The sequence below is a fragment of the Ursus americanus genome, chromosome 18 (assembly GCF_024610735.1).
Source record: "Ursus americanus isolate L20-20 chromosome 18, mUrsAme1.1.p, whole genome shotgun sequence".
In the NCBI taxonomy this organism is placed as follows: domain Eukaryota; kingdom Metazoa; phylum Chordata; class Mammalia; order Carnivora; family Ursidae; genus Ursus; species Ursus americanus.
Genome location: NC_142144.1, coordinates 1,532,775 through 1,544,934, shown reverse-complemented (window position 1 = coordinate 1,544,934; position 12,160 = coordinate 1,532,775). Strand labels below are relative to the sequence as shown.

The 12,160-nt window shown below is 60.7% G+C and overlaps 1 protein-coding gene across 1 annotated transcript in view; it reads right to left on the bottom strand.

Moving 5' to 3' along the window:
• QSOX2 (quiescin sulfhydryl oxidase 2) overlaps nt 1-12,160 on the bottom strand; it is a 30,982-nt gene that overhangs the window by 12,332 nt on the left and 6,490 nt on the right. The window contains exons 2-6 of the mRNA XM_045803682.2: nt 5,129-5,229; nt 3,647-3,695; nt 2,926-3,031; nt 2,689-2,779; nt 1,019-1,164 (exon numbers count right to left, since the gene is read on the bottom strand). Of these exons, the coding sequence (XP_045659638.1) occupies nt 1,019-1,164; nt 2,689-2,779; nt 2,926-3,031; nt 3,647-3,695; nt 5,129-5,229 (493 nt within the window). The remainder of the gene's footprint in view (nt 1-1,018; nt 1,165-2,688; nt 2,780-2,925; nt 3,032-3,646; nt 3,696-5,128; nt 5,230-12,160) is intronic.

Sequence of the window (12,160 nt, the reverse complement as noted above, 5' to 3'; positions counted from 1 at the left end):
GCTGGCAGCGTGGGTGTCAGGTGGCCGGCCCTCCTCCTGAGAAGGTAAGACAGAGCCACAGACAACCGAGCTATCGTCGCGGTAAGTACTTGAACACGTTTACTCCCACGGGGGTTCTCAGCGAGCCCGGGGCCTCTGCCTGCACTCAGCCAGCTCCGAGCGGGCCATCGGGCAGTCGGGGCTGTGGGCGGTGGCAGGGGGCATCCGGGGCTGCGGGGCCCCTCTACTGGACAGGGAGGAGCACGCACTCGGAGGGGATGTAAAGGCCATCACTGAGCACCTCCAAAGGAGCTCAAGGGTCCTCAACAACATCCAGGGCTCGCTCTAACTCCCAAACAGCCACGCCATTTGATGTGAGAAGTGCTACAGGTGATGCTTTTAGTACAAAACAAGCACTTTTCTTCAAAACAAAGCGGCATTTTGTTCAGGGACACTCCGTCGAGGGAAACACCTACTGCAGATGGGGCGCTGGCCGCCTCTGCCGCAGGGCCGGACCCCAGGGGTGCAGGCCCTAATGAGCGTGCTCGCAGAGCATGACGAGTGACCCGATCCACAGAGGTCGCCATGCCTACCCTGACTTCTGGTTCTCAAGAAGAGAAACGGACCCAAGGGACTGGGGAGTGTCTGAAGCTGGGGAGGCCACTTCCCAGCTGAGCCGGGAGCCCAGGGATGGAGGAAGTGTGTCCTGGCTGGGCTGTGTCCCAGCACACGGAGACTCGCCAAGGGCGGCCAAGTCATCGCTGCCTATGCGGGCACCCACAGGAGGCTGGGGCCAGGGCAGACACCACAGGTGTCAGGACACCGTCTCACCTTCTCACCTGTAGCCCTTCCCTACCTTGCTTCAGGCTGCTCACTTTTTAGTGGCACTCGGTGCAAGCAGATGGCATCCAGGTGCGTTCTGTGGTCTTATCCGTGACGAGGTGCTTGGCATCTAGCCCAGCAGAGGCTCCCACCCTGGGAGGGGTTCCCCAGATCCCACCAGGTGTCGTAAACGCTCCTAAAGCCAAATTACACTTACACGTTAATTAATCCACGCGTCCCATTTGGGTAAATCAAGTAACAGGAGGGAATGGAAGAAACACCGAATTTCTCCAAGAAGCCTTTATCTCCGTTCAGCACTCTTTTCACCACGATGTTCTCGTACGGAAGTAGGTCTAAGATCACCTGGGGAAGGAGAAAGTGACATCACCTTCGCCGTGGACGGCCGTGTCTCAGGAAACGTTACCTCGCCCAAGCACAAAGCAGTGTGAGCACAGAAATCAGAAACAACGTCATCTGGAAGAAGCCCGTATTCATCTCCTCTCTAAGCCAGACTGACGTTCACATCTTAGCTGCGTGGGAGCCCGCACGTCCCGCACACACGAGTGCACACACCACCAGGGGTGCACACGGGGCCCAGCCCGGAGCTGCCCTCACACACGTGCACACACCAGGCGGTATGCACCCACACGTGGAGGCTAACGGCACCCCCGGACGGCACCACGGACCCGGGCAGCAGGCTCCGGGCCGGCTGGTCCTTCCCTCAAGCTGCCCCTGTCCAGCTCTGCTTAGGCTGAAGGCACAGGGATGGGGATGCAGCGGAGTGGCATCTCGGGAGCTAGAATGGCGTGAGAGACGACCCTTGAGCCTGGCATGGGCCACCAAACAATCAGCTGTGGAACCCGCACCTCTTGACTCTTTCAGCCGTAGAATCAGCGTGTCCGAACGGGGGCGTGGCTGACTGCGCGCTGTGCGCTCCACCCTCGGCCCCGCCGCAGAGCGCCCTCCTAGGAAAGGTTGCAGCCACCTGCCCTGGGGAAGTGTCCCTGCTTCGTCTGCATGCAGGAAGCGGGGGCACCCGAGAACACAAGTGCACAACCGCGGCAGGCAGCCTTGAGACAGCGTGGGGGGTGACGCATGAGAATGCTGGGTCCTGCTGCTGGTGGCTCCCCCAACCCCCCCCCAAGAATCCCAGTCGGCCACAGAGAAGGGGGCGCAATGTCGCCACCCAACGCGGGGGGCACGGGAGGCGCAGTGAGGTGGTCAGATCGCTAACATCTGCAGCTTGTGCCTGAGCGGGTTTCAACGAGAGCCCCCCAGGAGCACACGGTCTCCTGCCTTCACTCCAGAGCTCACAGAGAGGGGAGCACGGCCGGGAGGCCAGCAGCGCGCTTAGGAGCAGGCGCTGGGCATGCGCACGAGTGCACAGCTCCGCCGCTCCGCCGCTCCCTCGCACCTCCAGCGGATCTCCCGTCACGCCGAGTCTGCTACCAGACGCCGAGGCTTCAGACCCACCACGGGAAACGAGAGCAGGACAAAGTGTCACTGCGGAAAGAGCGTTTTACAGAACGCTGGACTTGGCAAAAAAGTGGAGTGTTCCCAACACGGCCAAGAAAAAATCGCGATGGTGATGCCGATGTGTAAGAAATAAGGAGCCCCGAGGAGAGGCAGCGTGCCCTGAAAGCTGGGTCTGGGGGCCCCTCAGCCCCACACTGAGGACGAGCCCGCGAGCCTGCCTGCTTTACCCTCGAGGCCCCTTCTCACAGTCTTTGCGAACCGGCTAATCCGCGGAGTGACGGACACCACCACGTCCCAAGAATTAACGGGAGCGAAAGACGGGAGCGTCACTGATCAGAAGGAAGCGGTCATTAGCACAGAGGAACCGAATCACAGCACGTGGTGAGACGGGGAAAGACACGGACACAGTACCTCACGGCCCACATAGGAGCTGTTGTTCTCAAACAGGACGGCCACGTAACGGCCATCGCGACTGTCCAGGAGAGAAAGGACGTCACTGGGCCTTTCAAGAGAAACAAAGAGGCTTTCAGTGCTCCCGCGAACAGCGAGGCAGCCATCATACGCCAGCACCCACATCACTTAATACAAATCCGTATTTTACAACATGAAATTCAAGTCCTGACGTTCACTTTGCACACAAGTACGCACCGAGCGGGGTCCAGAGGCGGGCACGCGGGAGGCCTGTCTCCGTCCGTGTGGTTCTGCAGGAAGTCGATCATCGTCCGCCTCACGGTCTGCAGCTCTCGGTCGGGCCCTGCGGGGAGACACGCCATCGTCACTGCTACGTTGGCCCTGCAGAGCACGGCCCCACAGAGCGCCACCGCCCCAGGACCCCGGGAGGCACGGCACGGACACGGGCAGGACGCACTGACGGCCGTCAACAGACCGCGGTGTGCACACAACAGACCACACGGCGACCGGCGTGGGAACAAACGGGCACCGGGGGCCAATCTCACACAGAGCACGGAGACGGAGGCCAGGGAAGCCTCGCCGTCGCCGCGGATGGAACGGTTGTGCCCCGGAGCCTGACCCGGGCACCGGCTCTCCGGCGGCTCGCTCGTAAAACACACTAGGTGAGCGTGTGCTTCGTGAACGTCTCCAAACATTTTCTGAGTAAAAGGATTTACTTAAAAAAAGGTTTCACTGTCAAATTTAACTAGGAAGGCCAAACACAGAATAAAAAATCGTTGCCGAAGCTACAGATGTTTGAGCTCTTCAAGAAAAGGCGGTCAGAGGCGCTGAGGCAGGTCCGCTCAAGCTGGGGTGGGGGCCACAGAGCCCGTCGCATGGGCTCTGCCTCCTGAGACCACCTCCGCTCTAACGGGTTTATGAGGCGACGCTGACGGTGAAACATAAGGCTTGGCCTTACCTTTAAAATTTTCTCCAGTGGTAAAGTCCTTCGTAAACGCCTTGAAATACTAAGAGGAAAACACAGAACAAGTAAGAAACAGCCTGAGCTGGTGTGTGTGCAAATGCTGACTCATCAAAGCAAGAAGAGGGCCGTCCTCTTAGAGACTGAGCTTTAGTAAGCAGCTCCGGGCGGAGAAGGAGCCGCCATTTCTAGGCGTGTCTGCCCACCTCGGTGTTTCCGAGCAGACTCGCCGCGGGGGTACCGCCCCTCGGAGTCCTGCCATCTACGCTTTCTGACCCAACACGGCTGGACGCCAGACCGCGTAGCAGGCGCTTTCCCTGACTCCCGGCATCAAGACGCGTCCTAACGGTCGGCTCGAGTCACGAACGACTTACAGGGAGGGTGACAGATACTACGGAATACCTTGAAGCAGAAGAAAAGAAACTGTTAAAATTAAAAACCTTCTTCGCTAGAAGAGACGCTGAAGAAGGTGAGAACTGCAACCTGGGTGAGGATACTGTCAGTTCTCACAACTGAAAGGCCGGCGTCAAGGAGGCTCACAGGGCTCCTGTCCATCAGTTAAGGGAACTGCAAAAACCCAAGAGCGAGACTGGCAAACGGAAGGAGCAGATGGGGGTGACACGGGGCCCGTGAACAGAAGACGTGGCCGCAGTCACACAGGGAGGCGTTCTTAGGGGACCGAAGCCACTGCCAAGGCTGCGGGTGCTCTGGGCAACACCTGTTCAGCACGAGACAAGGCCTGGAGCTCACACCCAGCACAACGCCCTGTGTGCGCGGCTGAAACAAAACAAGACTCAGACAAGACAGCCGAGGGTGAGCTCCGCACAGCTCCAGAGGAGCGTCCCTGGGTGGGGAGGAGAGCACTGGGCCCCAAGCCGCACGGAGCACAGGCTTTTGGGAAGACTGGGGGCCAAGCTTCCTCCGAGGGTGCATGTTTTCTGGGATGTAAACACCATCCCGATACACCCGTGTGCCGGCACGGGACCGCACGCGCGCACACACGTGCACACACACCCTGTACACGCTTCTTCAGAATCTTCTCAACACATCTGTTTACTCTCCGCCCCCAGTGGAAAAAACGGGTAAACCCTGCCTGCAGGGCCACGGGCAGGCCACCCATCAGGCGTCACTCTGACAACCTGACCCACCATATACACGGTGCGCCAAGGGGCGCTGAGCCTGACACGGGCCACACACGCAGGGCAGTGGGGCTCTGATGGCAGCTCCTGAGCAGGCCCACGCCTGCAGACCTCACCCGCTCCTGCACGAACAGCCCCCCACCCCCGGCAACATGCACAACCCAAGATGGCGGAAGGCGAGGGGTGACCCTGTGCAAACAAGTTCCTGCTGAGTCCCAAGTCACAAGCCCCCCGTGCCCGAGTGTAGGAGTTACACACGCGGTGAATCTCGCAGGAAGGCACCCCTCGGGTGGAAGGGGAGGAGAGACGGGGTGGGAGAAGAGCGGGCAGGGGGGCTCACCCGGAAGGTGGGGTAGAAGTGGATGTCGTAGGCTCGGCACACCTCGTGGTTCTCCTCCTCCGCGCAATCCAGGGCAGCGACGCGGATGGCAGCAGCCCAGTCTGAAAAGCAGGAGTGCAACCTTCAGTGTGGCTCTGGGCCCGCATCCACATGGGCCACCGGCCCACGCCCCCCCTCAGGCCATGGATCCGGCCCTCGCGTGCACGGAGTGTTCCTGCGGCAGGCTGGGAGAGGGGAACAAGGCCTCCACAGGCTGGAGGAGTCTCCCATCCTGGACAACACGGCGAACGGACTTCCGCTGAGCGCGCAAGCCGCCCCGGCTCCGCCCCGAGCACAGCCCTGCCGGACGGAAGCTGCCGCGTGCGGGCCTTCCGTCAGGCCGCCGACAGAGCGCCTGCGGATGGAGAGGCCTGGCTGGGCACGTTCAGCGACGACACTCCCGGGCCCTCGTGCAAATGACAAGCCGCAGCCGCAGCGTCTGAGCAGCGGTCTTTCTGGGAAGCGGTTTCTACTCTCCCCCAGACCCTTGAACGCGGTCGCCGGTCCTGGGAGTAGAACAGGAGCAGTTTTAATATATATTTTGTCTATCTTTAAAGGTCTTATGGGAATGTCGCCACATGTGAATACCACGGAGGTCATACCAGCTCCGGCCAGGCGGCTCGCTCCCTCCAAACCCCCACCCGCTTCTGGAACTGTCCCGCCGCCAGGTCACAGCCAGCGGTGGCCACGCTCCCACCGAGTCTGTGTCTCTCTCTCACACACACACACACGCACACACATACACACACTCTTCTCAGGGTTCACCTCTCCCTAAGTTTCGCTGGTCAGGAGGCTGCGACTGGCCGTGTGTCTTCTCATCTCAGCTCCTCGACCCCCCGCCCTTCCTGTCGGAGACCCTGGGTCCTCCCACCATCGGGGCTGTGCTGACCGCACCTCTGCCCCTCAGCTCCCGCAGCCCGTGTGCACCTGCACGGAGACTCAAGTCTGACCCTTTAGGGAGATGGCTTCCCCACTGGTGCCGTGCGCTTCTGCAAGGCGGTGGGGGGCTCTGGCTCCCTCCCTTCCGACAGCCCCCCCACCCCAAACGTGCTAAACTCCCCAAGGGCGGCGTGTCATCTCACCCCTGCATCAGGTGTGGGCAGAACACGCGTGCACAGATGAGCCTGGCGCACGGCAGCTCGGAGCCGCGGTGTGCGCGGGCAGACAAGCGCTTGGCTTGGCCCTGTGGTCGCCAGTCCCTAGAACGTTCTGGTTAATACCGCCAAACACCTCCTGGCTCCTTAGGGGACAGCCCGAGGAAGCAGGACAGAAAAGCCCCAGGCGGGACTTACTGGCCTGGAGGCACAGGGCCGGTCCAGGGGGGTGGGCAGGTCTGCTCCTGGTCCCCCGCAGCCCAGGGAGTACGGCGTGGGGGCTCACATGTGTCTCACTGAGACACCGCGGAGGCCCGTGCTGCCGTGTGTCCTGACAGGACACCACTGGTCTAAAGCAGTAATCTGGCTAAAAAGCACATCGTGCGAGTTTGGGGTATGATCCTGAACTTCAGAGGTTACATTACACACATGCCTGGGAGGGGAGAAAACACCGGCCGTGACGAGATCCCGTCCCACACGAGCACTTCTAGACGCTGCCAAGTCCGTGGCAGCCAGTTTCCCAACTAACGCACCACTTGTGCTCAAAAACCCTCGCCTTCCTCCTCTGTCCTTACAAAAACATTGGCCAAAATCAACGCAATGGGAAGAATCAAGTGAAGAAAAGCCACAGCTGGCTTCCACCACCAATGACCAAATATTGTTCCGCTCATGTCGCTTCCCTGAAACCAATTCCTGTCCCGAGGCCATTTCAGACAGCTCGAAAGAAGAATCACAGAACCTTCCTGAACCACAGGTCACATCTTTCCGGAGGCTCGAATTACACGGCACTAAGGAAGAACAGTTAATACTCTCATCCAATTAGTGCAGCAGATGGCCCAGAGCGTGCAGCTCAGCGCGGTGCCAGGGGTGCCCTCCATGGCGGTGGTGCACCCCCCCCACACGCGGTGCCCTCCACGGCGGTGGACCCCTCCCCGCACGCGGCTCCCCCCCACGGCAGCAGCCCCCCACCCCCCACGGGGTGCCCCCCCTGCACGCGGTGCCCTCCACGGTGGCAGACACACCCTTGCACATGCAGCGCCCTCCATGGCGGCAGCCCCCCCCATGTGGGGCACCCCATGGCAGCAGTCCCCCACTCTCCATGGCGGTGGCCCCCCACCCTGCACGCAGCGCCCTCCACCGTGGCTCCCACTGCCCTGCAGGGGGAGCCTTTACCAGCCTGTCATCCTCACTTCTCTTCCTATTCATCTTGCCGAAGCGCCGTCCCTGCCTCACAAACACAGGGTTTCGCTGTTTACTGGGAATTTCCATGACACACCGTCATTTCGTGCTTAAAATAATAAAAGCACCCACTGCCCAGAAAAAGTATGTAAGAAAATGAAGAACTGCCCCAAGAGCTGACACTGAGCATTTGGTACAATCACGTCGAATAATCAAGCCAGACAAGGAACAGGGAAAAACGGAAGGAATGCGCTCCAAGGCGTCCCTGTGGTTTGGTTTTCATGGTGGGACTTGGTCTGACTTCCTTGTTTTTCAGATTCTTCTTACTAAGCGTGTCTCACACACAGAAGCAAACGCACATACACCCCCCTCAGTCCGCAGGGTCCTGGCGGACACCACGTCTTGTGTCGGTTTCTACCTTCCTGGAGTCCCCGGTGTAAAGAGGCTCCCAACAGCACCCCGCAGAACACACACACCAGGTCAGGACGCTGCAGGTGACAATGACGCTGAATCAGACCCGACCCGAGGCCACCTCCTGAGTCTCACACGGCACGAGAAGACAGAGGGAACACGCTGGCTTCCCACATGGAGGTAAGGACAGCTGTCAGCCTGGCCATCCGCACCCCGGTAACCCCAAAGGCAGGATCGGGAGCTGCTGTGCCCCCGAGAACTAGAGGCTGTCCGACGCTCCGGCACCCACACCCTGGGCTCAGCCTGCAGCCCCCCATCAGAGTAAGGCCTTGAAACCAGCCCCTGGCCCCCGCGCCCCCTCTGCAGCCACCGCCCCACCGTGACTCTGTGGCTTGGCAGTCACGTCCACATGCCCGGCTCTGAGCACACGCAGGACAAAGTCTACGGCCCCGGGCAGCAGCCAGCAGCCGGCCCGCAACCCCTCCAAACCTACCGTGCAGACTGGGCAGCTCTCCTCCCAGGTCGACGTCCCCAGGCCCCAATATCTGCCAGCTGTGCCCACCTACTGAGCTTCCATGATAAGAAAGAAAATGTCCTGATCTGGACTGAAAATGTGATTCTTCAAATTCTAACCTTGGTTGGAAAGGGCCCCCGGAGGGTTGCCTAGCCCCCAGCAAGGCATGCACATCTGCAGGTGAGATCACTTCCGGTGTGTCCGCAGAAAATTCCAGATGGAGAACCTCGATGCACATTTCATCAGCTGACTTGCACCCTCATCTCTTCCTCAGTCATTCCTCCCCTCAAGCCACAGACAAGCACGCTGCTGCCCAGACCTTTGCACCCGCTCTTCCCTGGGTGGAACACGTTTTCCTCTGACTTGTACTTGCTGCTTTATTCACCAATTTCAACACAACGTCAGCTCCATAGAGGCCTGCCCTGATTCTCTGCCCAGGCACAGCTAAAATGGCAAGAAAAGCTCCCCGCCAGTCTTGCTTCCAAAACAAAGTCAACTACACCGTACTTTACACATCACCTACTGGGGAAGGTGCCGAGTGAGCAGGCAGGGTGTTACAGAGGCAGCGGCTGAGGGTCAGAGAGGCTAAGGAATCTGCCCAGGGCTCAGAATCAGCTTGGCGGTACCACCCCGTCACCCGCCGTCACAGGCACGCGGCACACACACGACAGGAGTGTGCCGACCTGCACCTTCTCCAAGCGCCACCCGTGTCTCCCTTTCTCCTACTACTTCCAGACGAAGACACGCCCTCCTTCAAATCCAGCCCGCTCCCGGCCCTGCAGCGCGCACACGTGCTCCTCTGAACCCCACACGGCCACGTGTGGAACGAATCAACCACTTGACCACTTCCTCAACGACCCCCTGCACGGCGTCTTTCCTTGTTAAACATATAGAAAACCGATTCTTTGGAAAAACAACTTATCCTTGTATTGCCAATGTATTTTCTACCATCTTGCCACCGGACCGTGGCCCTATCCACACAGGCAGGAACCGTGTTCAGTCCTCACGGAGCCCCACCCTGAGCCGCAGGGTGCAGCTGAGCCCTGGCGCCCCGTGCAGTGACACAGCAGACTCGCTCCTTCCCGCTCACGGCACCCCTACGGGGCGCCCTGACCCACACGATGCCGTGTGCTCTGCAAGGACGGCCGCGTCACCTCTGCATCTCGTGCGGGACTCAATGTTCTAAAAGCACCCTGATCCGTGTTATCCCATTTAAGCTTCATGCCCAAGCCTGCGATGTGACGGTCACCGCCCCTACTCTACAGGCGAGAGAACTGAGCCCCACAGGGTATGTGAGGGGCACCCAGCACTGTCTCCCCCCCCCCCCGGGGCCTTGGGGCCGCCCCAGCCACGAGGAGCCCTCTGCCCGTGAGCTGTGCCATCCTTTGACTTTGAGACGGGAAACTGTCGCTTAGCGTCACAGAAGCGCCAAGTGGCTAACGTCCTCGCCTACTCTGTTCCTTCCTCTTCGTGACATTCGTGACACAGATAACCTGAGCACTGCTGCACCAGCTGATCTCCATGCAGGGCAAGCCACACACACCTGGCAGACCGCACTGCTGGCTCTGTGCTGACGATGCACCACCCCAGGGGAATGGGGGGCATTCTTCTCTGCCTGACAAAGGGGATGCCTGGGAGGAGAAGCAGGAGATGGCATCGAGGCAGGCCAAGGCAGGAGCCGTCCAGGGCAGAGGCCGACTCCACCCGCCATGCCTCCACGCGGACGGCAGTAAGCTGGGACCAGGCCACAGCCCTGAGAGGACCCTGATCACTTCCCATGGTCTTGGGAGCAAGGCAACGGTCCGGACAGGCCCCCTGCGTTTCCTGGCCCTCTGGCCTTGATGTGTTTCACCCCCACCCCGCCCCCAACAGCCACAATGCACGTCCTCTGACGTTCTTCTAAGGTCACGTCCCAGCGTGTCCCGGCCTCCGCTCCCTTTACTGAGCTGGTTCCCATAGGCCTTCCAGGTGTCCCCGGAGGGGCCTGTCCTGTCCCAGCACCAGCAAGCCCATCTGGAGCAGAGACAGGACAGGCAGTACTGGATGACATGAGGACACCCGTCTGCAGGCAGATCGTGCAGCCCATGGCCTGCTCTGCCTCTTACCAGGTTTGGAGATCTGGGCAACTCACAGTCTCTGCGCCTCAGCCGCCCCGCCGGTAAGACAGAGAGGCCAGATAACATCTCCCCTCTGAGGGGCTGTGCGGGCAGATGGGCTGACAGCCACGCATCCGGCTCACGGCGAGGCCAGTGACCGCCCGCTGCTGGAGTGTGTTCTGAGCACTCACCAGTGGGCGGCAGGGATGCCACGCTCACGCAGGCCCATGGCAAACTCCCAGTGACCCCGGGAACTGCCGTCCTCCCGGACGCTGGGGACTGACCAGGGTCCCAGAGGCGGGGATGGGAGGGGAGACAGCCCCAGGTGGAGCCCAGCAGGCAGCAGGGGTATGGCCAGCACCAGTGGCTCTGGAGTCAGGGGCTGGGCCAGGCCTGTGAGGCTGTGGGTCTCGGGAGGGACTCAGACACACCTGCAGGGTGAGGAGTGAATGACGTCACTCTAACCAGTGTGGGGTCCTGGTAGCAGGGAGACCACAGCGTGGTTGCCACCCCCATCCTGGTGCCCAGGAATACCCAGGCAAGGCAGCCTTCCTTGGGCTCTGGCAGCGACAGTGAACAAGGTGGAGACAGTACCTGGGTTCTGAGTAGACAGAGCATCCTGACCCAGCCTGTACCCCACAGCTGGTCCAACGTTCACATTCGGCCACCACTCGCGGGCCCCACAGACTTTGGAGGAACTGGGCACAGGTCATCGGCACAGTAGCAACGTTGCCCCTCAGAGTCCCTGGGGTGTTAGGGCCAGGCTGGAGGCTGGCTGACCATCGCGTGTTGAGCCCCTGAGCCCTCCCTGCACACCCCACCCGGCCCAGGCACCACACATCCCCTGCCTACTTGCCGTCTCCACTCGCCTGTCCCAGGCACAACCTCCCAAAAGGCAACGGAAGGAGGCCCCTTGGTCCTGCACCTCCCTGCCCCCTGGAAGCGGGGAGCCAGCTCTCCTCCCGGGGTGCTGGCTGCTTTCCCAGCTGAGGAGTGGCCGGGCTTGGGGGAAGTGCACGGTCAGGGCTGCGGTCGCCACTACGGGGAAACCGGAGGTGGTCCAGGCTGCCGTCACCACCTCTGGCTTTTCAGCCTCCAAAGCTCCTTCAGCTCCCCCGGGCACCCGGGAGGTGGGCCCTGCCTTGTGAAACAGGGCACAACTACTGGTGGCTTAAAAAAGAAAAAGATAAAGGAAAACCTTGATTTCCCTGGGCTTCAACCAACTGCCTGTTCTCATCCCAACGGGGGAAGGGCCGGAGCTGCAGTGCTGCCCAAGGAGCGAGGGCACTCGCGGGCCGGCAGCTGCTGAGCTGCTCTGCAGGGGTGCCGAGAAAACCTCGGGCACAGGAGGCTTCCCTCTGCCATCCCTGAGAAACCAGACACTTGGTAACTTCAGCAGTGTGAGGGCTCTAGACACCGCACCCACCGCAGCCTGTGGCAGGGCCTAATTTCCAAAACGCTAGAGGCATGACTCGCACAAACGCAGGACGAACGGGCATCAGAGCTGTTCCCGACCTGAGCAGTGAAGGAGCGGGTCAGGGGCGCGGGCAGAGTACCTGGCCCGCCAGGAACAGCAGCTCTAAGACAAAGCTGGCTACCGCCCAGCAGGGCAGGAAGCCCCAGACTGTGGGGGTGCCCTTTTCCACCAGATGGAAACTCTCTGTTCCTTCACCAGATGAGGTGTGTGAGCCACTGTGCG